The 27,649-nt window shown below is 50.9% G+C and overlaps 10 protein-coding genes across 10 annotated transcripts; 4 read left to right on the plus strand and 6 right to left on the minus strand.

Annotated features, from left to right (window-relative positions):
- Nucleotides 1-782: 782 nt before the first annotated feature.
- Nucleotides 783-4,500, plus strand: JCM6883_003493 (uncharacterized protein; the record flags this gene model as incomplete). Its single annotated transcript, XM_076630199.1, has 5 exons — nucleotides 783-1,928; nucleotides 2,001-3,616; nucleotides 3,686-3,762; nucleotides 3,834-4,018; nucleotides 4,081-4,500. The coding sequence occupies 5 exons, from the start codon at nucleotides 783-785 to the stop codon at nucleotides 4,498-4,500; spliced, it is 3,444 nt and encodes a 1,147-aa protein (XP_076489957.1).
- Nucleotides 4,501-5,106: 606 nt separating this feature from the next.
- JCM6883_003494 (zinc finger CCCH domain-containing nuclear FMR1 interacting 1 family protein) lies at nucleotides 5,107-7,023 on the minus strand (the record flags this gene model as incomplete). Its single annotated transcript, XM_076630200.1, has 3 exons — nucleotides 5,107-5,589; nucleotides 5,656-6,319; nucleotides 6,386-7,023. 3 exons carry the CDS (start codon nucleotides 7,021-7,023, stop codon nucleotides 5,107-5,109), a joined length of 1,785 nt encoding a protein of 594 aa, XP_076489958.1.
- A 118-nt stretch (nucleotides 7,024-7,141) lies between these two features.
- On the plus strand, nucleotides 7,142-8,473 carry JCM6883_003495 (carboxymethylenebutenolidase; the record flags this gene model as incomplete). Its single annotated transcript, XM_076630201.1, has 8 exons — nucleotides 7,142-7,214; nucleotides 7,289-7,396; nucleotides 7,458-7,536; nucleotides 7,619-7,766; nucleotides 7,839-8,006; nucleotides 8,082-8,188; nucleotides 8,269-8,311; nucleotides 8,375-8,473. 8 exons carry the CDS (start codon nucleotides 7,142-7,144, stop codon nucleotides 8,471-8,473), a joined length of 825 nt encoding a protein of 274 aa, XP_076489959.1.
- Nucleotides 8,474-8,667: 194 nt separating this feature from the next.
- JCM6883_003496 (DASH complex subunit HSK3 family protein) lies at nucleotides 8,668-9,329 on the plus strand (the record flags this gene model as incomplete). Its single annotated transcript, XM_076630202.1, has 3 exons — nucleotides 8,668-8,840; nucleotides 8,931-9,002; nucleotides 9,086-9,329. The coding sequence occupies 3 exons, from the start codon at nucleotides 8,668-8,670 to the stop codon at nucleotides 9,327-9,329; spliced, it is 489 nt and encodes a 162-aa protein (XP_076489960.1).
- Nucleotides 9,330-9,851: 522 nt separating this feature from the next.
- On the minus strand, nucleotides 9,852-12,609 carry JCM6883_003497 (F-box protein; the record flags this gene model as incomplete). Its single annotated transcript, XM_076630203.1, has 9 exons — nucleotides 9,852-10,121; nucleotides 10,186-11,185; nucleotides 11,249-11,337; nucleotides 11,401-11,515; nucleotides 11,584-11,782; nucleotides 11,848-12,044; nucleotides 12,114-12,307; nucleotides 12,383-12,489; nucleotides 12,558-12,609. The coding sequence occupies 9 exons, from the start codon at nucleotides 12,607-12,609 to the stop codon at nucleotides 9,852-9,854; spliced, it is 2,223 nt and encodes a 740-aa protein (XP_076489961.1).
- Nucleotides 12,610-13,499: 890 nt separating this feature from the next.
- On the minus strand, nucleotides 13,500-14,493 carry JCM6883_003498 (uncharacterized protein; the record flags this gene model as incomplete). The annotated part of the gene is made up of 2 exons (XM_076630204.1): nucleotides 13,500-14,224; nucleotides 14,298-14,493. The coding sequence occupies 2 exons, from the start codon at nucleotides 14,491-14,493 to the stop codon at nucleotides 13,500-13,502; spliced, it is 921 nt and encodes a 306-aa protein (XP_076489962.1).
- Nucleotides 14,494-14,837: 344 nt separating this feature from the next.
- JCM6883_003499 (uncharacterized protein) lies at nucleotides 14,838-17,688 on the minus strand (the record flags this gene model as incomplete). Its single annotated transcript, XM_076630205.1, has 9 exons — nucleotides 14,838-15,149; nucleotides 15,233-16,262; nucleotides 16,328-16,416; nucleotides 16,490-16,595; nucleotides 16,675-16,900; nucleotides 16,988-17,151; nucleotides 17,226-17,419; nucleotides 17,483-17,589; nucleotides 17,658-17,688. 9 exons carry the CDS (start codon nucleotides 17,686-17,688, stop codon nucleotides 14,838-14,840), a joined length of 2,259 nt encoding a protein of 752 aa, XP_076489963.1.
- Nucleotides 17,689-17,876: 188 nt separating this feature from the next.
- FRS2 (phenylalanine--tRNA ligase subunit alpha) lies at nucleotides 17,877-20,110 on the minus strand (the record flags this gene model as incomplete). Its single annotated transcript, XM_076630206.1, has 10 exons — nucleotides 17,877-17,921; nucleotides 17,990-18,029; nucleotides 18,099-18,336; nucleotides 18,408-18,734; nucleotides 18,817-18,932; nucleotides 19,014-19,142; nucleotides 19,222-19,314; nucleotides 19,380-19,495; nucleotides 19,569-19,820; nucleotides 19,922-20,110. The coding sequence occupies 10 exons, from the start codon at nucleotides 20,108-20,110 to the stop codon at nucleotides 17,877-17,879; spliced, it is 1,545 nt and encodes a 514-aa protein (XP_076489964.1).
- A 189-nt stretch (nucleotides 20,111-20,299) lies between these two features.
- Nucleotides 20,300-21,485, minus strand: RIB5 (riboflavin synthase; the record flags this gene model as incomplete). Its single annotated transcript, XM_076630207.1, has 6 exons — nucleotides 20,300-20,731; nucleotides 20,796-20,875; nucleotides 20,986-21,196; nucleotides 21,256-21,275; nucleotides 21,396-21,400; nucleotides 21,478-21,485. 6 exons carry the CDS (start codon nucleotides 21,483-21,485, stop codon nucleotides 20,300-20,302), a joined length of 756 nt encoding a protein of 251 aa, XP_076489965.1.
- A 63-nt stretch (nucleotides 21,486-21,548) lies between these two features.
- Nucleotides 21,549-26,972, plus strand: JCM6883_003502 (uncharacterized protein; the record flags this gene model as incomplete). Its single annotated transcript, XM_076630208.1, has 11 exons — nucleotides 21,549-22,911; nucleotides 22,984-23,442; nucleotides 23,531-23,637; nucleotides 23,700-24,360; nucleotides 24,429-24,624; nucleotides 24,690-24,852; nucleotides 24,919-26,064; nucleotides 26,130-26,229; nucleotides 26,292-26,377; nucleotides 26,448-26,557; nucleotides 26,660-26,972. 11 exons carry the CDS (start codon nucleotides 21,549-21,551, stop codon nucleotides 26,970-26,972), a joined length of 4,704 nt encoding a protein of 1,567 aa, XP_076489966.1.
- Nucleotides 26,973-27,649: the final 677 nt, after the last annotated feature.

Genomic DNA, 27,649 nt, shown 5'->3' on the forward strand with positions numbered 1-27,649 from the left:
CCAAGGAGACTAGCCCTCTAGAAAGCACTACAAGCGAACAGGACGTCGGTATGGCTCGAGTGCCCACGCGAGGACCAGGGGAGAGGGGAGAAGGGGAGTGAACTCTTGAGGTCGAACCTCGTCGGCTAGTTATAGAGTTGTCAGTTATCAGTTGCATTCAGCTGTAAGGTTTGCAATCTGCATATCCGGACCTACTCCTCGGACCATCACCAGGACTACGGGAGGCCCGTTCGTTGCGTTCCTCTTCTTCTCTTCTTCTTCCTCTCTCAACTTCACCGCATTCATTCAAGCTCTTCCTCTCTCCTACGACTCTCTTCACGACTCTACTCGAGCTATAGTCAGTCAAGACGGACAGGGGAACGCAAAACTCGCGTGGGAACGGGGCTCGAGTGCATCGAAGGGTTGGAAAAAAGGTCAGTCCTCTTGCTCTCTCTCCTCTCTGGGTGGTGGTCCTCCCAGGCTCCCCTTGTCTGGTTCCTCTTATTACCCCCGCGCTACTCTATGCTGACCTGAACCACCTCGAACCTGTTCCCTCTATCTATCGACTCTCTGTGCTCTTCCCTCATTCAACAGACACGGCTAACCGGTATCGACAGTTGATCGCTCAAACCCTTCTCCCTCGCATCTATCGATCTATCACCTTTATCACAACGGATACCGTACAGAGTTAGGCCGATCAGAGGGCTTACGTTACCCCTCCGGCTCCCCCCTCATCTCTTGCCGACTTGACCTCTTCTCCCTCCTCCTCTCCCTCTCTATCACTACCATCTCGCATTCTCACGATGACTCAACCTACGACAAAATCAACTACGACAACTCCTGCATCCACGAAAGACCACGACACTGCATCTTCTACTTCAAACCACGAACCTTCGAAAACTTCTTCTCCTTCTGCCTCGACAATTGCTCGATCATCTTCATCTAGACAAGGTTCACCTTCGACTCGTTCGCGGGGAATGAATGGATCGTGGAGAAGGAACGGTGGAACGAGTTCAGAGGCGACGGGGAAAGGGGAGAATGGAAAAGTTGAACATGCGAACGGAGACCCGAAGTCAGGGCAAGTTCAGGGATCAGCAGCAGAGGGAAACGGTAGAGGGACTCCGACGGCATCTAAAGGAGCTACAGATGAGCTACCGGCGTCTAACTCAGCGAAGAACCCGACTACCGACGATCTTTCGACTCCTCGTTCCGCCGCTCAATCAATTCCTCTCCCCGCTTGTTCACTTCCCTCCTCGACTGCTACCGAAACCAAATCTACTACAATCACGGACGCAGATTTCGAGGTCGACGATTTACTCGGTCCTCGTCATCGTCATCAACGTCGAATCGCCCAAACCTCCGTATCGTCTTCGACCGTTTCTTCCTCCTCTTGCTCCTCTTCCGGTCCTTCTCAACCCGCCTCTACCCACTCCGACGAAGACGAACAACAACGACAATCGGAAGAAGTCGTAGTCGAGACAAAGTTACAAGGATTAGGACTCGTCACGACGAAAGGGAGTCTTGAAGGAGGAGACGAGGAGGAAGATGAGGCTTTGAAGAAACCTGGAACGTTCAGAGATGGATACTTTGACGATGGAGAAGATACGGACGAGAGCTGGTTACATTACTCGTCGTCGTCGAAACAAGGAGGAGGAGGAGGAGGCGGATTGAACGATCTAAACGACGGTTCTTCGACTTCTCATCACCACTCTTCTTCGAACACTTCCTCGCCTCCTTCTCACATCTCGTCTCCACCTAGTCATTCGGTGAACACGTTCGGAAGTCCCCTCAGTCCTCATGTTCCGCCGTTTTCGCCGGGTTCGATCGAAATTGGTCAATTCGCGAGCAACAATAACACTACAATTCCTCCTCCGTCACACCCTTGGGCGACTCCTCCTTCGAGTATCATCCTGGGACCTTCTCGTGTTCCCGGTGCGAGAGAACGAGAGGTGAGTCTTCACGCAAAATCCGTCGAATTTTCCTCTCGCCTCGATGACTGACTCTTTATTGTGTGATCCCAGGCGAGTTGGGCGTCGATCGTATCCGAACCTCGTGCAACGTTCCCTCCTCTGTCCCGACGAGCAACCATCGGGACGACACTCGCATACGCAAATGGCAATTCAACCGGCGTCGATTCCTCCTACTCTCCGTTCACTTCCCCTCCCACTTCCCTCTACCGCCATGACCCTTCTTCGATCTGTTCCCCATCCTTCATTCACCCTTCGTCGATGCCGTTCACTCCACCTTCGGATCACCCCGAATCGTTCGAATCGAGAATCGAAGAACTCCCATCGTCGCAAGAACTCGTCGCTTCAACTCGTTACCCTCGTACTTCATTCACGATTCAACCACAATCTTCTTCGACTACTCTCAACGGAACAGTCAAAGCATCGGGAGGAGGAGAAACCGTTTGTTCGTTGTCGACATCCGAAGATATTTCGACTCTTTTCGTCTTTGGATTCCCGGAGGATATGACGGAAAGAGAGTTTCAGAACTTGTTCTTGTTCGCTTCCGGGTTCGAATCGGCTATCCTCAGAGCCCCCAATGGAAGTATCAGCGGACCGACGACAGAAGGGGGAGAAAAAGCGGGTTGGGCTGAACCGTCTCCGATTCGTGAAAGTCAACGAGGTGGTACCGACGATTCCGATCCCAAGACGATTGTCACTTCGACGAATGGAACAGGAGGTGGATCGGGAACGGGAGGGGGAAGTTCGCCGAACAAGACACAAAAGATTGGATTCGCAAAATTCTCGACGAAGCAAGACGCGCTCGATGCGAAGGAGGTACTCAATCGCAAGAAAGTCGATCAGGAGAAGGGAACGATGTTGAAAGCGAGTCTCGCGAAGAAGGACTTGAACGTCAAGAGGTTGAACGGTGGATACGTAGTCACCTCTTCCGTCGTTCCAGAGGAGGAAGTTGATACCGACAACAACAACAACGTTGAGTCGTCGTCAAACGAGGCAATGAACGCCGTCCTCCTGCACGGAACTGGACCTTCGATCCCTCTCTCCGTTCTCGATGCCGAAACGCTCAAGAATCTCGCAAACTCGAGTAACGTCAATCCCGCCGTTCTCGCCGAAATTGCTCGACAACGTGCGACCTCCTCCGTCTCGACTAGTTCTTCCACTACCTCGACGGGAATGTCAGCCTACGAAGCTTTTCATTCGGTTCCCTCTGTCCCTGCTTCTGCGGTTGATCGTCCCTCGTTCTTCAACAACGGCGACAAGAGCAATCCTTCTTCTCGACCTTTGACCCGTCAATCGAGTCTTCTCGGAAACGGTACTGGACAAATGGACGACAAACCTCTCTACCCTCGCTCTTCGAGTCTCGTCTCTCAACCTTCTCCCTCCCCGTTCCTTTCCAAGGAGAACGGTTTCGCTTCGACAACCACGCAAGGTTCGAGTTCAATGTCGACTCCTTCGATCCCGTTCCCTCCTCAACAACAACCCGTTCAACGTTCCCAGAGTCTCTCGTATGGAGGGTACGGTTCAGGACTCGTCCCCGCCGTCGTGAGACCTCAAACGAAAGCTCAACAGCAAGCCGGAGCTCAGATTGCCCAACAACAACAGGCTCGAAGTGCGGCGGCTCAAGCTTATGCTCGTACCGTCAATCCAGCTGATATGAACGCACCGAAAAAGTGAGTCCGCTTTCTGATCTATCTCGTATTTCGCTTGACCTGAGATTGATTGATTTTGCGACATCACAGCACTCTCTACGTCGGAGGTTTACCTGCGATACTACCTTCCCTCACCGGTCCTTTCAGCGCTTCTCACCTCGAAGACAGTGAGTTCCTCATACTGGGCTCTCTCTTCCAGCTGAGCCTCAGCTAACCCTGTTCCCTCCCTCACCCACAGGTCTTCGCAACGCCTTCTCGAGGTGCCCTGGATTCAAACGCTTGCAATTCCGCTCGAAGAGCAACGGTCCGATCGTCTTTGTCGAATTTGAAGACACAGCTTACGCAACTCGAGCGATGAACGAGATGTACGGCTACACGCTCGGCGGACTCGTCAAGGGAGGTATCAGGTTGAGCTACTCCAAGGTGAGCGACGATGCTCTCGAAGTCGACGAACAAGTCTGACTTTCTTGTACTTCCGTTCGCAGAACCCTCTCGGAATTCGATCGAACGGTTTACCAAGTGGAAACCCACCTCCTCTTCCTTCGACTCTCCTCGCAGCGTCTCAACTCGATACTTCGCTTCATCATGGAGTCGTCTACCCAACCTACGCAGTTCCTTACCCGACCGCTCCTCTCGATCCTCACCGTCGTCACCCGGATCCGTTCTACGGTCCTCCGACTTCCTACACGACTCCGAACCTCACTTCAGTCGTCCCTTCTTCTACCTCGTCGTACAACAACAACAACAAACCGCTCGATCAGCATCTTCATCGCAGTGCTTCAGTTTCTGCCATCGGCACCCCTTCACAATCGACTGCTCCTACTTCTCTCTCGTCCGCCACGACTAGCACTCCTGCTCAAGCTTCATTCGGCTCGACGTTCTCTCCCTTCGGTACCGAATACTGAAACCCAAAACCACGACTCGTATTCATTTCTCATTTCTCATTTCTCGCTTTTCTCGTTTCTCTCGTCTCGGATAGCTGGTTCTCTTTGTTCATTGTCAACTTTACGCCTTTCTCCGATTCGGATTCGCAAAGCTTCTCACCCATTATAACCACTATCACTCATTTCCTGTTCTCTCTTCGCAAAAACACCATACCCTCGATTATCTCGTCCTCCTTCTTTATCTCTCTCTCTGTTCATTCTCCTTTCTACTGTCCTACTCTACACCTCCCACTTCTCTCTTTATATCACGGCGTGGACTCTCGGTCGGCATCGAGGCATCTTAGTCTGCATCCCCCTAAAAACTCCTTTCCTCTGTTCTAGCTGAGCTAGCTCGACTCTCTGTCTCTCTGTTCTGTTCCTTTCCTTCTGTGTCATTCGCAGTTTTCTTTCTGTTTTGTTATCCTCCTGCTTTTTGTTAGCCTCGCTTCTTCCTCTTCTATTCGCAAAGTCTCGTTCGTTCTCCTCTTTCGTTCCTCGCGGTTGCCATTCAAAATCTTTGGTTTCTCTCGTTTCTCCTCACTCGGACTGCGCGATGAAGAGAGATCAAAAGAGAGAGAAGAATGAGTTTCAAGTGGTCGACAACAAAGCTTGTTTGACTTGTTCCTCTGCTTCCTCGTCCTCCTCGTCCGAAGAAGCATAGTCTGCTACGAGGCCCAACCCTCCCGACTTTGGCACGGTTACGACAGGCGGAGGAGGAGCTGGTGTTGTCTCTTGAACGAGGTCTTCCTCCTTCGTAACTTCCTCGATTTTCATTTTGTCCTCTTTCACCTCTTCCACCCCTCCCTCGGTCGATTTCTCCTGACTCTGATCAAGCACCTCGATCCCACTCTCTTCGTCCATCTGTCCGGGTCTAAGTTCTACTCCTTTCAACCAATCGTTCGCTTTGAGGAAATCGACGACTTGCAACAAGTCTGAAAGGACATGTTTCAAATCTTGTTCTTCGAGCAGTTGGAACGCGTCTTGAAACGGACGAGAGAAAGGGTTGCGGGGAGCTTGTCGAGGGTGAGGTCGGTTGCGACGAGGGGGAGGAGGAGGTTGATCGTTTGGGATCTGTGGCCATTTTCGGGATTGGCATGAGGAAAGTTCGAACGGACGACAGCGGTATGGGCGACTCACGGTGTGAAGGTAGGGACAAGCTGCGTCTCCGAGTGCGCAATTTCCCTTCCGCCAGTGCCGACAGACGACTTGAAACTGTTTCTGTGTTGACGTCGAATTTTGAGCCGAGGACGCTGGATCGCCATTCGTCGGAGGTTTCGATGATTGCTCTTCGACTGCATCGTCCTCTCCATCTACGTCGTCGTCGTCGTCTCCTTCGGCCTCATCTCCTAGTAGAGCTTTCAAAGCTTCTTTCGAGACGGTCGAAATGCTTTCCGGTCCTTCGTCCTCATCCGAGTCGTCCGAGTCTGAATCCGAGTCACTACCGGATGAAGAGCCGGAAGAACTCTCGACACCATCCTGAGTCTTGAGCTTCTTTCGGGCCGGTTCCTCCACTCTATCATCCGGTTCTCTCCCTCTCACTTGCGGGTTCGAACCGTACCCTCCTCTCCCTCTCCCTCTGCTTCCATAGCTATCCATCGCCCCTCCGCGTCCTCTTCCTCTCCCTCTCCCAGCTCCTCGTTCCCGCGGAGCTTCCTCGAGACCAGCCTTGATTCGTTCATCTCGAGCTTTCTCTTTCTCGTCTACGAGTTTCTTCGTAGGCCATCTCTTCTTCCTATCCGCAATCCATTTCGCTACTGCTTCTGGTGTATCGAGACTGATCCCCGTTCCTTCAATCACCGCTCTATTCCCAGTTTGGAAGAGAGAGTCAGTTTCCGCGAATCAGCGAGGAGAGGGAAGCAGGACTGACCCTTCGAGGGGTTTGAGTGACCCGGACCAAAGTTTAGGTTCCCTCCCTGGTTCGAAGATCAAATGACGATCTTCTTCGTGTTCTCGAGTCGTTCTGCGGCTTTTCGAGACGAATGGACAACCTTCGAGTTTACAAGCGAATTCGGTTGTTCGAGGGGGAGGTTTCGCTGAACGAGAAGGATGAGGTGTCGAGGAGGCGGAGTATGAGGAAGGAGTCGGCGCAGGAGAGAAGGCAGAGTGAGAGGGTCGGGAAGGAAGAGAGGAGAATGAAGGAGGAGGAGGATAAGCGGAAGTCGAAGTCGAGGGGTAGGGTTGCGGCGGCGGCGGGGGATAGCTCTGGGGATAGTGGCCATTCTGTTGCTGTGGTTGGTGAGACGAATAAGGCTGTTGAGCCGGAGGATAATAGGCAGGATTCGGTGGAAAAGGTTGCGAAGGGTAGTTGCACGCTCCCGGTTGATTCGAAGGGTATCCCATTCCAGCTAGAGCACCTCCAAGCATGTTTCCTAGGTATCCTTGAGGTACTCCGGGAGGTGGTGGACGAGAAGGGACTGGATTTTGATGAGAATTGGAAGCAGGTCTGGCAATGAGCGGCGTCGACCTGTGAGTCCCTGAGGGAGGTCTATTCGGGTTGTAAGCCATCTTCTGTGGTCGTGCAGAACTTCCTGCGTCGGGAAGTGGAATGAAGAGGTCTGAAAATCGTTCGAGAGTTCGCGGACCTTTCTTTCCTCACTCCCACTCACTCATACGACTACGAAACATGCTCATCGAACAATCTGAACAAGTAGTAGAGACCTCTACCGGTCCCATGACCATCTACTTCATCAAACCTCGTCAGTTCCTCCTTGCTCCACTCCGATGATTCAACAAGTCACCCTTATCTCCTCGTCGCTCTCTCCCATGATAGGCATCCCTGGGTACCCGAATGCGAAGTTTCCAGGAGTTGTCGTCTACTCAGAGATCTATCAAGCTTCAGCTCCGGTACTTCGATTCGCAAACTCGATTGCGTCCCAAGGTGAGCGTCTCTTTCTACCTCAGGACTTGCATCAAGCTCTGACATACAAGGTCGTTCACAGGATACGTCTGTGCGGTACCTTCGGTCTACCACGAGTTCGCTGGAAAGGAAGCTTTGAACTACGACGTCGCTGGAACCGAGTAAGCTCTGTCTCTTCTCGACGTTCTCCTCCACCCTCAGCATTCGCTGAACCACAACGTGTTCAATTATATGAACGTACAGCGCTGGAAACGCCTACAAAGTCAGGAAGCTGTTATCCGCGTCCGATTCGGACAATTCAGCAACTATCGATGCGTTGATCGCAGACAAGAACTGCAACGGCCGAATCGCGACAACCGGAATGTGTTACGGTGGTCATCTAGCTTTCCGTGTACGTCCTTACCCTTCTCCCCCTCGCCTTGACTGCAAAACTGAATTGAACTTGCGTTCTTTTCGTGGTTAGGGTGCATTCGATCCTCGAGTCAAAGCTGCAGTCTGCTACTTCCCTACCGACATTCATTCGGCGAGTCTCGGACCAGAAGGCGACGACACCCTCGTCAAAGCAGCTCAAGGAGCGTTTGGTGCCGAAACTGAAGTTGTCACGATTTTCGGAACTCAAGACGGTCATGTCGTGAGCTCTCTCACTTTCCCAGCTGCACTTTCTCGGCTCTGACGGGTTGAACTGATGATTGAGTGGAAAATGTAGCCTCTGGAAGGTAGGAACTTGATAAGGGAACAATTGTTGGGTAAGAACGTCGAACCGAAAATCAAGTTGTCTTATCTCGAACTTCAAGCGAACCACGCTTTCATCCGGTAAACCTTTCACTGCCTCCTTCTATCAGACTGATTGAGTTACGAGACTGAACCGCGTCGGTGTCCGGCGGGCGCTACAGGGACGAGATGTCGAAAGGTCGATTCGACGCTGCGATCTCGAAGGTGAGCTTGTCATCTCTCACAAATATCGTCCTCCCACTAGACTCTGACTCTTCCTATGTGTAGGTCTGCTTTGAACTCTTGTTGGAGACCTTCGGGAGAACGATCGGTCGAGATTTGGGAGAATTTGAGGAGGACAAGAAAGTCGAGAAATTGGTTTGCTGAGCTCGAGCGAGTTCATGCCGCTCCTTCTGCCCTCGATGATTGAAATATGTATATGTGACGATACGAGGCGTTCGGGAGAGTCTGTCGAGAATCTCGACCACTCAGTCGCGAAAGGTTCACGTGCGCGTGAGCTCGTGAGATCGCTCTCTTTGCTTCCTTCCACAAACCTCAACTCCTCACACGAAGCACGCACCATGCCGTACTCCCAGCCCACACAACAAACCTCCGCGCAGACTCAATCTCTCGTGTATTTGTCGTCTCAACTCGGTTTGTTGTCTCAACGAACTGAGCAACTCTCCCACCTGACTCGAGTCGCGGCGGAACAAGCGAACGATATGAGGCAATTAGCGGCGATACAAGGTGCTGTGTGAGTTCCCCAAACGCTCTCTCTTGCCCTCTCTTTCGCTTGTTTGTTGATCGATCTTTCTCTTCCTCTCTTTTTCCGCTCTCTGTTCAGGCTTATGGCGGCTCAGAAGGTATTCATACCTCAAGACGATGTGGATCAGGAGGATGAACGTGCTCAACAGCAGTAAGGGAGTTGAGGGAAGAAAAGGGATCGAGAGAGAAGAGGAGTCAGGCGTCTCTGAATGGGGGGATGATTCGACTCGTCAGGGCATTATGGAAGAGACCTAGCGTACGAGGAGGAGGAAAACCCACTGGAGAAAAGGACGAGGAGCAAGACGAAACCAGCAAGACGAAACCGAGTTTCCGCTTCGAAACGAAACTTCGTACTCAGTCTTTTCCGCCTTGCGCTCAATACCTTCACGACGGGACGACGGGACAACTTGCAAAGGATACCGTGGCCGCTCTCGTGTGGTGGATTGACTGGAGTCGAGGACCGTCGTTTGACGAATAACAACTTGCAAGCGAACTTTCGACGTATTCAGGGTCGTCTCAACCTAGTGAGGTCTTTCGCTTTCCTTCGACCTCAGCGACAGACCACTGACGAGTTTGACGGCTCTGCTAGCTCTCAAGGAGGTTAGCGCGAAAGGAGGAGGCTTTGACCGTGGCGACTCTTTTACTTCGCGGGAACTGAGCGCTCGAAGAATCTTCTGGTCTCGAGTAGGGTCGCTCCTTTCCCTTCAGTAATCCATGAATCTTCGACGTGCTGCCCCAGTCCCTGCTCAAAAACGCTCGGATGATCTCGAATTGCTCGCGGTAGCCTTCCCTCAGGCTGAAATCACACTCTTTCTCGCCTCGGATCTGTCAGTCATTGAGAGTCATTGCGAGTAGAGTACTGTGCGATTGCAAAACTGATTGACGAGAACGAGAACGAGAACACAAGAGACGTGTACAGAAAGTATCGATTCGGGTTTGTCAAGCGAGAACTTCTTCTTTTTTCCTTTCTCCTCCAACTCGACTTCTTCTTCCGCGTAACTCACATCACGATGCATCCTCCCTTTTCGTCTTCGTCTTCGCCTTTTTCTGATTCTTCTGATGCGAAATCGGACGGAGATAGGAAATCCCAACGTCTCAGAGAGGAGTTCTCGGGGACAGTGTGACCAGGTTCCTCGACGAACTCTTGCGTTTCCGAGTGCTTGCGGTTTCGCAGTTCGCGCCAGCGTCGACGATGAGATTTCGAGTAGTTGACGGGAATCCCGATCTTGCATTTGTCGCTCTGCAACGAGTTGTCGACGATGTGACGGTACTGAGATGAGAAAGACTGCGTCAGACTTTCGAGTCTGGGTGTCTAGGAGACTAGTCCGACTCACCATGGCTGAGAGCGACATGTCGTTTGCGCTGTCAGTTTGACAGGCGCAACGGAGCGAGACGTCGAACCAATCGGGTTTCTCCTCTCCGAGCGAATAATCATCGCCGAGTGAAGGAAGTTGCTTCGATTCGTCAACGACAAGAGGCGTCGACTCGATGACTTGTTGGAGTTTGAGCGAGCGCTGAAGAACTTCTTTGTCGATTCGAGCAAACTGTTTTCCTGCTTCATCGGAATCGCCGATCCTCAACCAATCTTCCTCATTCTTCACGGGTCGAGAGGCAAGAAAGAGAAGAGGGAACCTTGAAGTTGAGTTGATACAGCTTGACGTGAAGTGTTCGAAGAGATCTCGGACTGAAAAGGCTCGTCGACATTCGCTACATTCGACGAGGGCAAGCGGCGAAGATTCGAGGAACGTCGCAAGTTGTTCGTCAGAAGCGAGGATAGGTTTGTCGTTGATGCGAGGGATCCACGGAGGGAGACGAGGGAGGTTGAGAGGGAGTTCGTCGAGCGGAGAGTAATTCTTCGATTTCGCTTTCTCTTCCTCCTTCGTTTCGTTGTCTCGGTTCCTGTCTTCGACGAGACGAGTGTATGCGGTGACGATCGCGCGGAGAAGCTTTTCGCGGCGATCACGAACGAGTTTCGAGATTTGTTGTCGAGCAGAAGCTGCGATGTCAGGCGGAAGAGTGGAAGAGCTCGAAGGGTTGTGAGATGCGTCGTTGAGAACGGGTTCGAGGATCGGCAATCGAATGTACAGGTTCGAAGGAGGGAAGTATTCTCGGTCGGAATGCTTCTTGACGAAGTTTTCGTATTGAGTTTTCAAGGTGGAACGGAGTCGGCGGCGACGATTCTCTTCGAGTACTTGGCGAATAGGAGGTTCAACGGTAGACGAGAAGGTGCGGTCGGAGAGAGGTCGAACCGATTTGACCTGAGAGTGGTCGCGGAAATTTTGTGCGCGGAATTCATCCTTGTCGAAGCCCATCGCTTCGAAGCGACGTTCGATCCTACGCAGTCGACGTCGGGATCTTCAATTGAGGGCACGCGACGCGAGAGAGACCACCACTCACTCTTGACGACGACTCGAACTACGTTTTTTGTTTTCTTCATTTTTCTTGGTTTTCATCTTGTTCATCCATTCCTGAAGAGCTTGCGCATCCTGTCGGGAATTCGATTCACGGGTCAGAGATTTGTCATGTGTCGAGGGCGAGAGCGAGCTCACCTTATCTCGTAATTCGCGATCTTTATGGAATCCACCATACCATTTTTGGAAATCTCCTTCAGGAGTGAGCGTTTCGACGGGGAGTTTGCGGTAAAAGATATCACTGACGTAGACCCTGCGGCGTAGTCATAGCGACTTTGAGTGCTAGAAGAGAGCAGCGAAGTAAGCGAGGATGAGACTTACCAATCAGACGTGCGTGAAGCTAAAGCCGCTTCGATTTCCTCAACCTTTTCTTCATCAGCTTCATCATCTCTGTGACGAATATCGTCGATTTCAATTTGAGTTTGTTTGTTGTCCTCCCAGGGCGAGAGTCTCTTTGCGGAAGCCGGGAATTTGGCGTCCAGTTCGGCAGAGATCCTCTTGAAACTCGAGATGTAGTAACCTGACGAGGATTCAAGCTACATCAGGATCCGTTCTGCGGAAAGGGAAAAGGATGCTAATCTCGACTTGACTTGCCTCTATCTGCGCTGTTGCGCTTCAGAGCGACCGTGGGATGCGTGCAGAAAGTCGTGTAACGATTCAAGTCTCGTTCGGCGTTGTTGAATTGGTCCGTTCCCGGTTCGAAGAACTTGTCCTTGTAGCAAGCTGAGCAGATACGAGCACGGAACGAAGGGTCGACTTTGCCTGCGTTCGCTTTTCCACAGCTGAAAAGGAGAGGAAGAGTTTCAGCTTCTTTCTCGACAAACGAATGAACGCGAGGTTAGGAGACTCACATATTGCAACCTTTCCCAAACATCAACTCGGCGTAACGAAGATCCGGCATCGGAGAGAGTAGCTCAGGTAAACCGATTCGTTGACGAGCTCGTTTGAAGAGCATTGAAGAAGATTCTCCCGTCACGACTGAACGGAATGATTTGTTCGTGTTTGAAAGAGCGAGTAGATCTCCAACATCCAAGTGGGTGCAGATCTGATCCAAGCGAGGGAGGGAGCAGTTCAATCAACAATTCAGAGCGAGAGAGAGAGAGGGAAGAGACAGACTGACCTCCCAGATGAGATCCATCGGTAATTCGAGTACACCTTGCAGAGCTCCTTTCCTACCTTTTACGCGAGATTGTGCATTGCGAGCGCGTTTAGGAGGCGGAGGAGCACCTAGGAAAGGGCTTCGATGATGAGACGATTTCTAGACTGATAGGGCGAGAGGGAGAGCGAGGGCATACCTTGAGAGTCATCAGTAGTAGTTAAAGAGGGTCCCTTGGCCTTCTTGGGCATTCTCGAGGTTGGGTGGTGGTGGTGAGAGGGAAAGAGGAGGAGAGCCTCTCTCGTTTCGCAGCAGAGTCCATTCGCTCGAGTGTCCGATCGTTCTGTTCCTCTCCATCTCACTGCACGACTAGTGGTGAGACGAGTAGCAAGGCAGCCTTGGCTTGATTCGCTCGTTCGCACCTTGCCGAATAAGGTAGCGAACGTCTCCTTGTCGCACGACGACGATTTTGGAGCTGTCCCTGCCTAGCTGCTCCTGACGACGATATCATTGAGACACTTAGGATTGATGCAAGCAAGCGCCGTCCGAGAAGCGACACAGAGCAAATGTCTACGGTGTTCGAACGACTTTTCGAATCTTCGCAAACATTCTCTCCACCGAGCTCACCCCCAGCCTCTCTCCCGGAACTCACCAGAACATCGCTATATCCTCTTTTCGTAATGAGACCAGTGCGAAAGGGCGTAGGAGCTCATTGCATGACTCGAAGAGGCTTTCCTTCGAGAAAGCTTTTGACATTCTCGACAGTTTGTTTGAACCAAATTTCATACTGCGGTGTTTCGACGTAGCCTATCGCAGCGAGATATAGGTCAGTATCAGAACAAATGAGTGGACAGGAGGGTGAGGCGTACCGATACGAGGAGACAGGACAACGTTGTCGAACGAGCTCAGAGGATGTTCTGTCGGTAGAGGCTCAGTATCGAAGACGTCCGATCCAGCGCCTGCTATCCGTCCCTACCTCAGACATCGAGGAGGTTGTCCTCCTTGACCAGAGGTCCCCTCAAGGAGATGATCATGATTGCCGTTGGTTTCATCCATCCAAGCTCTTTTTGTCCCAACATCCCTCTCAATGCCGGCTCTTTTGACTCTCGATACTCGTACATTATCAGTAGTCGGGACACAGTTATCGCAGTACACCCTCTACATGTCGTTTCCTCCAACTCGACCTCACGTTCTTTCTCCCTCTCACTCCATTCGACGACCCGAAAACTTTATCCTCGTCCTCCTCCGAACTCGACGAACTTCCCATCGTCCTCAGTCTGTTTGTACGTTGCTGACTTTCGAACGACGTTGAATTGTTTCGACCAAAGCCTCTTTCTCCCTCCTCATCCGTCGTCGTCATCAATTCCTCCTCCAGTTTCGTCTTTCCTTTCCCCTCACCACTCCTCCTCCGACTGGCACTCGATCGAGGTATGCTCTCCAACGTAGCTCCTCCATCCGCACCAAACGTTCGATTCTCCCGCCTCTGCAATTTCGACGGTTCGACCAACCCAATCACCCTCAGCGGCCAAACTGCTACGTCCAAAGATTTCGCAATCGCATATTTCGTCGTCCCGCCCATCAACAATCCCGCCAATGCTCCGACGCAACAACCAATGAAGATTGCGGATCCGAGGAAGATCCACACGGGCATGAGGGCGTGGAGGAACGAGAAAGCGATTCGAGCAGGGGCTGTGATGAAATGGAAAGCGAGGTAGAAGGGGTAGATGAGGGATTTGAGGACGTAGGCGATGATTTGTAGGATTGCGAGAATGAGGAAGAGGAGGAGAGATGGGAGAGGGAGGATCAGGTAGCTCAAGAGGAAGCGGATGGGGTGGTAGATGGCGTAGGTGTATAATGGAGAGAGCGCTGTTCAAATCGAGAGAGAGCTTAGCGCGAACCGACAGAGAAGAAGAGAGAGGGGTTGACTGAGACGACGAACCTTTCAGCTTCCCGACTGTCTGTAGGATATCTGCTGCATCTTCAGGCATCGGTACATTGTTCTTGATCGCTTGTCCGACACTCTCCGCCGTTCCTACTGCATCGCTGAACAATCCCGCTTGATTCGAATTGCTGCTACTAGCCGAACTCGCTTCCTCCAAGAGGCTCCGTAGTTGTCGAGCCGAATCTGCCTGCATCTCACAACAACTGGTGCTTGGAGACTTTGTCGGAGCAGGAGAGGTCGTAGGGGAGTGGTGGAAAGAGAGATGAGGAGGAAGGAGATGAAGACGTCACTTTCGGTCCTGAGTCGGACAGAGGTGAATCGGCGAGGAGATTCGTCGAGATAAAAGCTTTCGGATACTTGTCAAGGTGGTGCGAAAGGCGGAAGGCGAAATGGAGAAAGAAGAAACTCGGTCCGCTGATCATGACTTCTCGCTTTCGCAACTTCACTTCGAACTGTCGAAATTGGACAAAGTACGGATGAAAAGTATGGCATGTACAGAGAGAGAGAACACTACAAAAAACAGAAAGAGAAACCGCTTTACATGACAGTGCATCCTCGCCTCTCTCGACCCAAATGACCCATCACTTCATCTTCCTCGCTATCCTCATCGAATGGATCGAAATCGTGCCTCATCGGGTATCCATGGGTTAGGTACCACCTCTCCTCTGCGCCTGCGTCTTGGCCCGCCCATTCTTCCTCCGAATCGTACCCGAACGGTCTCCTTAGTTCGAAATCCTTCAAATCTCTCATTTCGAGGTATCGACGTTGATAAGCGATCGAGTAACCGACAGTCGTTTTCAATTTAGTCGATCCAGGATTATCTCGGTGCAAATCCATGACGTGTTTGTACTGCACCAAGTTTCGAAGAAGAGACGAGTCAGCAAAACGATTTTCGAACGAGAGAGAGGAAGAGGAAGTTTGATTTAGCTTACTGCGTTCGAAACCCCAAAGTCTCCAGTCCACCTCGGACCCGAGAGACACTGACAATTGATCGTGACCTTGAATTTCTCATCCGGATTCTTCATTTCGATTTCGTATCCATCGCCTAAATCTGGAAGTGGTAGTTCGTGCGTAATCTCAAGCGGAGTCGAGTCCGAGAGTTGTTCGAGTTTCAAGTAGAGTGAGAGGATATCGGAATTCGTTCGAGCGACCATGGGAATTGGAGGATTCGTTCCTCCTCCTTGTCCTTGTCCTTGTCCTTCGATAACCATCCATCGCTCGGGAGTTTCCCTTCGCGCATCGACGAGTGTCCCGCTCGAACACATATTGGGTACCGCATGGTGACGGAACAATTCGGACGCTTGGTAAACTTGTCGACAATCGCATTCGAACCGAGCGAGGGGGGAAGTTTCGAGGAAAGTCGAAAGTTGTTCATCGTCGGCGAGGATAGGGTCGTCTGGATTGCGAGGAACCCAGGGAGGTAAACGAGGGAGATCGAGAGGGAGTTTGTCGAGCGCGGTGTATTCCGATGAAGGATCAGCTTTGTCCTCCTCCTCCTTCTTCTCTCGAGCGTTCTCCTTCGATTGTTCGAGTTTGTTCTTGAGTTCGAGATAAGCCTTAACGACAGCCCTCAGAGCGTCTTCACGTCGTTTCCTCACGAGTTGTTCAAGTTCCTCCATCGCTTCCTTCTTGACCTCCTCCTCAAGCTTGAATTTATGAGGAGGATCTTTCGCAACCTCCTCAAGCAGATCCTTGATCCTCCTCATTTGCAAGAAGATGACCGAACCAGGCCACCAACTCCCGTTTCGATGACGGAACGTCTTGTCTTGACGGTATTCTTGTTCGAGTCTGTGTCGAACGTTTTGAACTCGGGCCGCTTCCAAAGCTTTTCGTAGTTCGGGTTCGACTTTCGTAGAGTAGGTACGGTCGGAGAGGGGTCGGTTCGTAGTGACGAGCGAGTGGCGCTCAATCGCTCGGAATTCGTCTTCGTGGAATCCGATTGCTAGCAAACGACGATGAATCCTGTTCGAACGGAGAACGACGTCAGTCACACGAGACGGAGTTTGATGAGAACAGTCGAGGCTTACTCGGATTTGCGAGAGTTGCGAGCGTCCTGATTCGCTTGAGATTTCTTGCGATCCATTTGGCTCAACCACGTTCGCAGCAACTCGCCGTCCTGTGCGAGAGAGAGAGAGCGTGAATCGGCTACAAGGGGACTAGAGAGAAGTCATCGGTTGAAGAGAACATACCTTGCGAATCGCTCTCAAATCGATCTGTTTCGCAAGGAACCATTCTTGAAAGGGCGTGCTCGGAGGAAGATGAGGTCTTTCGTTGTATGTATTGATCGCGAATCTCCTACGAAGTCAACATCACAAGAAGATTAGTGCTCAAAGCACGAAGATCGAAAGAGAGGGAGTGAGAGAGAAGAACCCACCAATCACTATTCAAAACCTCGCACTCTTCCTTCGACATTTCTTCCCTGATCGATTCAACCTCGGGTTGAGTATCCAAATCGGGATGAAGCAATCCACTCGACCTCAACATGTTCTCGAGTAGTTCATCTTCGCCTCCGAGCATTCGAGGTTGACGAGTTTTCGCAGTTTCCGGGAATTTCTCGTCCAATTCCGAAGACATGTGTTTGATCGAACCAGGGTAACGAGCTGCGACATCACAGCACACAGAATCATTCGGCGTTCAGTGTCAATGAGCTCGAGACGGGGGGGAAGTGAAGAGAGTTTTTTTTTTACCCAAGTTTGCAGTTTGAACGACACAAAAAGGTGCGAACCTATTGAGTCCATCAATCTCGAACCTCGTATTCGAAGCAGAGGTATGAAACTCTTTCTTGAGGCAAGCCGCACAAACCCTAGCTCTGAAGAAAGGTTCGACTTTTCCCGCGTTCGATTTCCCACAACTGAAAGTCGAAAACTCAAAGAATCAGTCCTCGCTTCGTTGTGCGGCGGTCGATTGCTCAGAGATTTGACTCACACGTTACATCCTTTCCCAAACATCAACGTCGCATACCTCAATTCCGACATGGGTACTTGTAAATCGGGTAATCCAACCCTCTTTCTCGCTCGAGTCCATAACGTCGAAGAACCTTCCCCAGTCACGACCGCTCGGAATCGACGATCCGTACCCGATAGAGCGAGTAAATCGCATGGTTCGAGATGAGTGCAAATCTACCGAGAGTGGGTGAGCGCTCGAGAGGACGCGGCGGATGAGGAAGAGGAGGGTACGCTTACCTCCCAGATGAGATCGATTGGGAGATCCATGACTAGTTTGAGAGCTCCTTTGCGACCTTTGACGCGTGATTGGGTCTTGCGAGCTCGTTTGGCTGGAGCAGAGGCATCTGAGAGCAAACAGTCGTGAGCGCGAGTCAGTGTGGGCGAGTCAAGGAGATTGACGAGCTAGACGTACTCGTGGAAGTACTGGCGTTGTTCGAAGACATGTTGACTGAATGAAGGAAGAGGAAGAGAGAGAAAAGCATCTCGCGTTCTTCGCGACTTGTGTATTTTTCGCTCGATATTTCGTACTGCTAGCGCCCAATTACTCTCCAGGTCAGGCTAGAGCAAAGCGGACGCGGCTTGTCTCGTTAAGAATGAATTTACAAGTGACGAAAACGAAAATATTCTTGCTCTAGAAACGAACTGCTGCAGACTTTTCAATCATCTCCAGAGGGACCTATTGCGATCACCCAATACAGTTAGTGAATGAAATCGTGGAGGAGAGGAGGAGAGAAAGGGTCTTACCTTGTGACCGAGTAAGTCTCGAATGTTTGAGATTCCATATCTGCATCGATTTCACTCAACTGTCAGTCTCGGAATCGAAGAGCTACAGAGTGAGAGAAAAGGCGCTAACCGAATCATCGTAGGTCTCTCCAAACTCAACCCAAACCCAAGTACCCTCACATCCTCTGGCAACCCCATCGTTTCCAACATTTCAGGTCTGAACAGACCCGAATTCCCAATCTCGACCCATTTCCCCAATCCTTCATGCCACGAAAAGATCTCGAGAGAAGGTTCCGTGTAAGGGTTGTAGGCCGGTTTGAATCGAAGGTTTTTAACCCCCATTTTAGAGAAGAAAATTTCCATGAATCCTGAAAATCCGACCGTCTATCGTCAGTTCCCTCGCTCTCTTGAACGCGAGAGAGAGTGAAGGTGGGCGTACCGATTAGATCAGCAAGAGTCAAATTCCTATCGGCGATGACTCCCTCTACTTGATGGAATTCTGCCAAATGAGTCGCATCGACCGCCTCATTCCTGAACACCCTATCGATCGAAAACATTTTCGCCGGTTTGAAATCCCCTTCTTGTTGTGCGAGTTCGTACAACATTGCCGAAGAAACCGAAGTCGTGTGAGTACGGAGGACCAAACGAGAAGTTTCTTCTTTCGAGAAAGGGTAACGGTATCCGGTTGAACCGTTGCCTCCTACTTCGTGAACTTTTTTCACTCGTTCGTAGTAGTCTTGAGGGAAACCGGTTGATTCGACGGGATCTAGCAGCAAGCAGAAGAGGAGTGAGCACTGAAAGGGAAGAGAGAGAGAGAGAGAGAATTGAGAAATGTTTTTTTTTTTTACCTTTCAAGTAGAAAGTATCTTGCATTTCTCGAGCGGGATGTTGTTGAGGTACATAAAGTGAATCGAAACACCAGAACGAAGATTCGACGAATCGATTCGTCGGCATCTCGGTGAAACTGTCACTCCTCAAATCCGCATGCATCAACTTCCTCTCTCCTGTGTATTTCGATTGATGGCTTTGCGAAAGTGAGACTGACCCCATTTCGAAGAAAATATTCCTGAACTCTTCCCGAACTTTCATCAAAGGATGCAAAGCACCGCTGTTGGTATCGACTCCTTCAGCTTCGAAATTGTATTTTTTGAACGACGCTTTCTCCCATGCTCCCCTGAATCCTCGCACCATTCATTGTCAGGTTCATTCTTCGACGACGAGTGAGGAGGAAGAGGAGGGAAAGGAGAATGTACGAGTTTAGGAGTTCAACCGTCAAATCCGTTTCGAGGTTTTGTACCGTCGTCGAGAATTGAGGTCCTTTCTCTACCGAATAATAGAAAGTTTTCCTGTACTCACTCCCAACAATCAGCTCCACTTCAGCCAAACTATGGAAAGAGATCGTTTGACCTACTTCTTCTCGACGAGTTTACGTTTAACGAGTTCCCTCAGCAATTTCTCATCAGGATGAGTTCCCTTCCCTTGAATCTCCCTCAAATCTTTCTGTGTCGCATCCTCTACTGTCTCGACCTGTACAGTCTCTCATCAGCATTTCTCTCTCACAGGAAGGAAGGAAGGAAGGAGAGGGTAGATAGAGACTGACAGCTCGAACGAAGGTGTCCCCTTTCTTTACGATCCATTTATTCTTCATCGCTTTCCCTTGTCCAACTTTTCCCACTTCTTTCCCAACCCTCTCTTCGATCTCTTTCGCCGTCAATCCTCCCGTTTCCGAAGAGGAGGAGGGAGAAGGGAGGGAAGACCAAACGAGGAATTCATGAGACCCTGATTGAGCGATTGAACTACCTTCCGTCGTGAGGATGTACGAATCTAGATTGATTTGTTTGAACGAAACCATCTATCCACACGTTACACCGAGAGAGAGAGGAGAAGAGGATGAATTAGTTTGGAGCGGGTTTCATCTCTGGGTGAGAAGAGGAGGGAGAGGGGAGAACGTACCTCTTTAGCTAAGAGACTATCCAAAACACCTTTGATCGCATTTTGAGCTTCGAGACTAGGTCCAACGACAACCGTGGGAGTGGGAGGAGCGGTTGAGATGAGTTCGAGAGAACGGGTGTCGGGGATTGAACCGTTTCGGTCGAGGGTTTGGAGGATTGTCGATTGTAACACTTCGGGTGTTAATGACATGATTGAAAAGAGGGGTGACTGGCGAGTGAGGGACGTGTGAGGAAAAGGTAAGGAAGTTGGTAGTGATGAGTTTCGGGACTTGGAGAAATTTCAAGATTTGTCTCGCTGTGAGTCAGGTGGGTTTCGTTCTCTCTCTTTCTCTCGAACTGCTCTATTCTTGCGCTCAGCAAACTGCTAGTTCATGTTGTATTACTCCTTGATTAACCCCTTCTTGACTAAAACCCTCTCTACAGCTCTCTCGATCATCATTTCCAACTGTCCACCTTTCTCGCCTCCTCCCTCCAGTAACACATTCCTGACAACGCTCTCTACTCCTTTACCCACCACATCACATTCGACATTAACCGTTTCCCCAACTCGTTTCATCGCGACGACAGTTCTCGATTGAGTATGTTTAACGAGCATGACTCCGAATACTCCTCGATTCGGTCCGTCGTAATGATCATCCTTCTCGTTCTTCGGTAGTGATAAATGAGTCAAGGTGAGAGAGGTACCGTCGAGTGAAATGTACCCTTTCGGGATTAAAGGGAGGTAGAACTCGAGGGGGAGAGAGAATAATAATCGGATTGAATCACCGTCGGGAGTGATCGAGAGGATTTTAGCCGTCGTGTCAACGTGCCCCTATTCGAGTAACACTCTTTCGAGTCAGTCAGTAGTAGGGAGAAGTAAGAAGGAATGAGCTTACTTGTACGAAATGACCACCAAATCTTCCATGTCCCGCCATAGCTCTCTCCAAATTCACTTTACTACCCACCTCCAATTTCCCTATTCGTCCCTCATTCATTCATCCTCCTCCTCTCGTCAGTCTCCCGGAAAACCTCCTCCTCATCAAGAGCAGAGAGAGAGCGAGCGAGCGGAGAGAGGCTGAGACGTACCCAAGTTCGTTCTCGCGAGAGTTTCATTCGCCAATCCAACCTTGAACCAACCTTGTTCGACACTCCATTCCGTAACGGTTAAACAACATCCATTCACCGCGATTGAATCCCCCAACTGACAGTCGGTCAGGATCGAGTGAGCGTCGGAGATCGTGAAGGAGTAACCGGCGAAGGTCGTCGTGGGTTGGATTGAGGAAATCTCTCCTAGAATCTGAACGAGACAATCGTAGGTCAGCGTGAGAGCTTAGTGAACAGAGGCAGGGAACGTACTTCTACTAGACCGGTGAACACTATAGAGGGGAGAGAGAGAGTAGACGAAAGATCAGTCAGCGATGAGAGAGATTCTGCGATCAAGTCGAGGATGACTCGGCCCTCGCGCGTGAGCTAGAGGATAGCTTACTCTTATATACTCAGGCTAAGCTGCGATCGATCGATGAGGGAGGAGGAAGAGAGTCGTTTCTTTTCTCTCTCCACTTTCGGGTTAACGTTAACCACATCATCTCATCTCCCCAATCTCGAATGGACTCTACCTAGTCATCCAATCCAATCCAGTAAAAACGATAATGACGATCGACCCTAGTCCTCCTGCTTCCGGTCACTCGACTCGTCGATCTACTTCATCTGCGTTTTCCCGACTCGCCAATATCGCTCTCTCGACCTCGAGCTCTACTTCTACCTCTACTTCCACCTCTTCACCGAGTTCAGCGCCTTCCCCCGTATCGTCAGGAGGAGGAGGAGGTGGAATTACTTCGTTCCCTCTCTCGAGTACTAATGTTACTCAAACGAGCGTGAGAGGTGGTGCGTTAGATGCGTTGGAATCCATCGCGAATGCAGATGTATCACAAGGAACGAATGCAGTCACAGGAGGAGGAGGGAGGAAGAGATTAACGAGTACGGATTCGAACAAGTTGAACGAACTCAATTCAACGAATCCAAACTCCCAGTCTACTACAGGAGGAGGAGGAACGAATAGTGGAGTTACTCGTAGGTTCAATCGGAGTAGTTGGAATACCGGGAATCGAATGACGAGGGATGAAAGTACTTCCCGATCCCGAGAACGTGAACGAGAAAGAGAAAGAGAAAGATCCGATTCGAGTGCGAGTGGATTTCAAGGGTTCAGTCACCACCACAGTGGGGGGAACGATTCTTCTTCATCACCTTATCGAACCGGAGGAGGAGGAGGAGGAGGAACAACGAATGGAGGATACTGGGGAGCTTCAGGAGGAGGAGAGAATCGAGACGAGAATGGGAGTCATTTCTTTCAACCTGGTGCGGGATCTTCTGGGTTTTCATTCGAACTTCCCCATCATCATCATCATCATTCGTCCTCTGGAGGAAATGGAGGGAATGGAGGAGGAGGAGTTGGATCGTTCTGGGATGGGAGTTATAGATCTTCAATAACTGGATCGCCTTCATTATTTGGTACGAGTACTAGTCGTAACAATTCGACTTCCTCAGGAGGAGGAGGAGGAGGAGGAGGAGGTCTCAATTCACACCTCTCTTCAACCTCTCGATACCCATGGAGCAACGAAGACACGACTAGTACTTCTTCTCCCTCGGCATCGGCAGTACCACCACTCCCACTCCCGATTCCCGGCCATCATCATCACCAGAACCAACAACAAAGACCTCCGTTGTCTCGGGCTCAATCTCCAACGTCTCAACTCAACAACCTCGCGAGGAGTTCGAGTCCCCTCGGAGGAGGTCGGAAACTGAAAGAGTTTAGTAGAGGGTTGAGTTTCTCGCTTTCGTCTTCAGTGACGAGTACGAGTGGGTATGGGTATGGGTATGGAAGAGGAACCGGAGCGGGAAGAGAAGGAGGTAGTGGAGGGGAATTGGAGAAAGGGTTGATTGGGATCGCGAAACCTAGGAAGAATGGGATCGTACAGACCGATTTAGGCAGAGTAGCAGTTGCAGGGAAACATTGTCAGTCCCTCCCTCTCCTCTCTCGATTGAGCGAGCGATTAGAAACTGATTTTTTCAGATGACGACGAGTAGCTTTGAGGATTCTGAAAGTCCCTCATGGACCTTTCCTCGCTTCGACTTCTTCCTCGACTCGAAGACCTCCGACGAAGAATAGTTCCTCTTACGCGAACGTAGCGAGATCCTCTTCGATTGCCGATCGACGCTCCCGTTCTCGAGGTCCTAAACGAAGTTCTCCTTCTTCCGGTGGATCCGGTTCCGCCTCCGCCAGTAGTAGTGGGTTCATCGGAGTCGGAGCAACCACCTCAGACGGAATTGAAGATGAAGGAACGAATGCTGAGGGAGTGAAAGAACTCCCGGAAATGATTGAGGAATTGATGGATGTTCGACAAGGGAGTCGATTGAGTCCTAGTTATTTGTTTCAGGATGTGAGGTGGGGGTATGGGGCGACTTCGAATAAATTGGCGACGGCTTGTACGAATGGGGCCGTGATTTTATGGGATTTGAGTAGGGACTCGGCGTCGTCGAAATTAGGTGAGTAGACTTCCGCTTCTTCTTCCTCCCTTGACTTTTCTCGCGGGGAGAATGGGGATTGACTTGAGAGAGGGATGAGGATGAGTAGATCAGGTCAAATATGAACATGATCGAGCAGTGAATAGGATAGTTTTTGGAGGTCAAACGGGGAATTGGTTGATGAGTGGTGGTCAAGACGGTCAAATGAAACTTTGGGTACGTCGAACACTCTCTCTATTTTAGGAGATCTGAGTGTTGAGGGACTGCTTGATGTACAGGATATCCGAGAAAGTCGACCTTCCTCGATGATTCTCAAAGCTTCTTCTCCCGTTCGACATTTATCCTTCTCCCCTTCCGCTTCACAACCCTTCACTCTTCTCGCCGCTTGCGCATCGGGAACTCTCATCCGCTACGACGTCCGCTACATTTCTCGACAAAACGGAGGAGCGACCGATCGAATCGCCGGTCACATCGGTTCTTGTCTCGCGATGGACTGGCGGGACGGTTTCGACTGTGAGAGACTCTCTGGTGGAGCAGCGCTCGGGGGAGTTGGAGTGACGAGAGAGACGGCAGGAGGAGGGAAAGAAGGAGGATGGGTCGTCACGGGAGGAATCGATTCAACGATCAAGATTTGGGATTTCTCGTTACCGACTCTCGCGACGAAACAGATCAGGACGTTGTACCCTTCGCAACCGGTACAATCGGTCTCGTGGCATCCGACGAATGGAACAGAACTCGCTTCTTCTCCTTTACCGAGTCTCAGTTTAGGATCGACGGTCGATTCGAAAGGAGATGATTCGACGAATAGGATGGAATTGAAAGGAGATGCGACTGGTCAGGGTGGGAGAGGGAGTAGTTGGAAGAATGAGATTTCAATTTGGGATACGAGGAGACCCTATTTCCCTAAACTCTCGATCAAAACTGAGGAACCCTCTTCCTGTGAGTACTGCGTCGTCTCTTCAGTGAGACTGAACGTCCTCCCTGACCGGGCGCTTGCTCTCCACCAGCGATCTTGTTCAACGACGATGAGACGATTTGGTCAACTTCGAAAACTTCGACGACATTCAATCAATACGACACGGCGAGCGATTCATATTCCCTTCTAGACTGTATCGATCGACCTTCTACAGCATGGAATTTAGAGGGAGATTTCATGTTCGTCGATGATTCGAGAACTCCTCATGATATTCCTTTCGAACGATCGTGAGTCGCCTCCTTGCTGTCTCTACCTGAGCGCGAGATCCTGACGCATGGCTCTTATTCGTCAGACGTGCACCGGTGCCAGTCAACAGCGACAAGTACATCCCCGACGTTTATTTCGCCTCGGTGACTGATCTCGATCCCGATTTCTCGTCTGAATCGTTCACTCAACTCGCGAACAACCTCAAACTCGTTGGCGATTTCGATGAGCTTTGCGAACACAACATACACGTAAGAGGAACTTTCGCTTCAGGACTAGTCTTCCGCGGTCTCTGAATCAAACGCTTCCTTTTGCAGGTATCTTTCTTGGCAGGTCGACCTGATGCAGCTCAAGTATGGGCTGTCATCAAAACTTGGTTCGGTCGTTCACCTCTCTCTGCACCCGACACTCCTCCTCTCACTCCTCCGATCACTGAAGATCCCGTTCGAGACGACGATCGGAATCGTTCTCCGTCTCCACCTCCTGCCGCCGCTCCCGATTGGATCTTATCTCCTACCTCGACGACACACAGCGACTCCGTATCTAAAGGTACTCGTCATCATCGATTCTCCCTTTCGTCGCTCAGGAGCAGTCCAAGCAGTCGTCGACAAACTTCGAGCGATACTTTCGACTCTTCCACGACCGCTCTCCCGAAAGAAAGTATCAAACAGCTCCTCGACACGTTCTCGGAGGAATCGACCGCGAGTGAAACCGATCCTTCGACTCAATCGCCTTATTACCCCGAATTGAGTTCGACTTCGTCTGATTCTGAAGAGCCCGAAATTCGAAGTACTTCTCGTCGAATGCACAAATCTTCTCTCGCTTCTCTACCGACGAATCGACTCGCGGCTTCCCTCGCAGCTCTAGCCGATTCTCAACAGCACGGACTCTCTTCGACCGAACTCTCCCTCGACGACGTGCACAAACATCCTTCTCGTACTCCATCTCGTCTCGGTTCTCGTCGCAATTCGTCTTCCTCGGCAGTATCTTCCGAAAGTAGTGACTCTTCACTCGATGAGAACGATGGTCCAGGCGCTCTTGTAGGAGGAGGAGATTCAACCGCTCGAAAATCGTCTCGAGCTTCGAAGATCGCCGCTCTTCACGCTTCCCTCATCGCGAATCGATCTCGAAGACCAAGTGCTGGGAACAGTACTGAAAGGAGACCTTTGAGGTCGAGGGATAGTAGCACGCTCGCAGGGCGAAAGACAACGAGTCGGAAACAGTCGGCGGAAGGGAACTCGAAGTCGAGGAGGGGATCGGCAGCGAGAATGGCTCCGAATCGAACAATGTCGACAGTTGTAGGAGTCCCGACGAACACGGCGACGAAGGAAGAATCGAAGACGCAAAACAAGACGATGACTTCGAAAGATTTGAGTCGACAAGCTGCGGCCGCTCACGCTGATGAGGCGTTTGAGATCGTCAAACAACAACTCAGAGCGACACTAATTGATTACGCAGATCGGGTAAGTCGTGGAGTTCCTCTCTCCTTTTTTACTTCAATCGCTGATTTTCTCTCTCTCTCTTTCAGGGTGATTCTCAACTCTGCGCCGTCGTCTGCTGTGTCCTACGAGAGCAGGATCTTGGATTCGATTCGCTGTGGGTCGCACGGGTCACGAAAGCTTACCTCGGTACGTTCCATTGCTCATCGTTTTCCCAAGAATCTCGCTCAACCCGGTTTCGTCGACGATAGACATGCTACGAAGACTTGATCTCCACGTTCCAGCCGCAACCCTGAACAAGTACTGCGCGACTGAGTCCCTTCGGAACTTGACCCAAGTGAGTCTAATCATTAGCTTCGTATCTTCGCGCAGATTTCTAGTGCTGACCCTCATTCGCTCGACACTAGGATTCTGTCGTCTTCCATACCGCTTGTGGTCGGTGTGGCAAAGGAATCGAACAACCTCCATTCGACTACTGTCAAAGATGTCGAATGATCATAACTCGATGTGGAATTTGGTGAGTCACCTTTTTTTTCTATTTCGTCTCCCTGAGCTCGCTCCTCGTTCGCTTCGCCCTTACGAAAGACTCGCTGACTGTTTCGGACGTCTCTACACACAGTCACCTCGCGGTCACCTCCCTCTACGTCTTCTGTGCCTGTTGCGGACATGGTCTGCACGAAACGTGTTTGCACAACTTTGCCGGTTCTCACTCTGCGATTTCTCAACCTCAAACGCCCAACACGGTTCCATCGACACCGGGGATCGCTACTCCACTCCGGAACTGGTTGTTCCGTGAAGATTCTTCGATCGTCGACTCTGTGACCTCTGACGACGAACTCGAAGGGCAAGAAGGAAGACTCGGGGACGACGCCGCGGAAAGGCTCGCTATTCTGTTATCTCACTGTCCGAGCGCTTGTTCTCACCCTTGTTGAAAAAGTATTTCATTTCGAGACTTGTCACTTGACATTGGTGCCGACTTGAAAAGTGCGATCGTTTTCTTCTTCTCTCTCTCCGCCGGCGTGATCTTCTTCCTTCCCTTTCTGTCGAACGACTTGGAATGTGCAGGAGGCAAAAGGAAACGGAAAACAACGTCCCCGACTGCGTGGCGTCCTTCTTCTCGCTTCCCTTGCCGGGCGTTCACAACACTCTTTCCCAAGCTCTGCGAAGAGGCACAAAAACTTCTTCCTCTCCCCTTTCGCTCGCTCTCTCTTCCAGGTAAGCGAATCGGAGCACCGGCCGGACCACTCGCTCATTGTAAGGTTGTTTATCCTGCTCCCCCAGCTTTTAATTTTCACGGAATTGCACTAACGTACCGAGCTGAGCAACTCGTTTCGATCTTGCCTTGTCCAAGACGGATCTCCCTGTTGGTTGCGCAGCTGGATGTCACCCTCAGCAAAGAACCTCCTTCGCGGAGAACAGAGAGGAGATGAAAGTCTCTCTTTCGAAACTCGCGCGAGCTCGAGCTTGCGAATTTCTTCTCAAGGGCAACGAGTGAGAAGTGAGAAGGGCAAAGCGAGCGCTGCAGTATATTTGAAATCCAACTTATCGCGTTTTGCATGGCCTCACTCGAGCAACGAGGGGCCTTGCGCTTACGGATAAAAAGTTTTCC

The sequence above is a fragment of the Sporobolomyces salmoneus genome (genome assembly GCF_050403485.1).
Source record: "Sporobolomyces salmoneus JCM6883 DNA, S_salmoneus_JCM6883_v1_ctg8, whole genome shotgun sequence".
In the NCBI taxonomy this organism is placed as follows: domain Eukaryota; kingdom Fungi; phylum Basidiomycota; class Microbotryomycetes; order Sporidiobolales; family Sporidiobolaceae; genus Sporobolomyces; species Sporobolomyces salmoneus.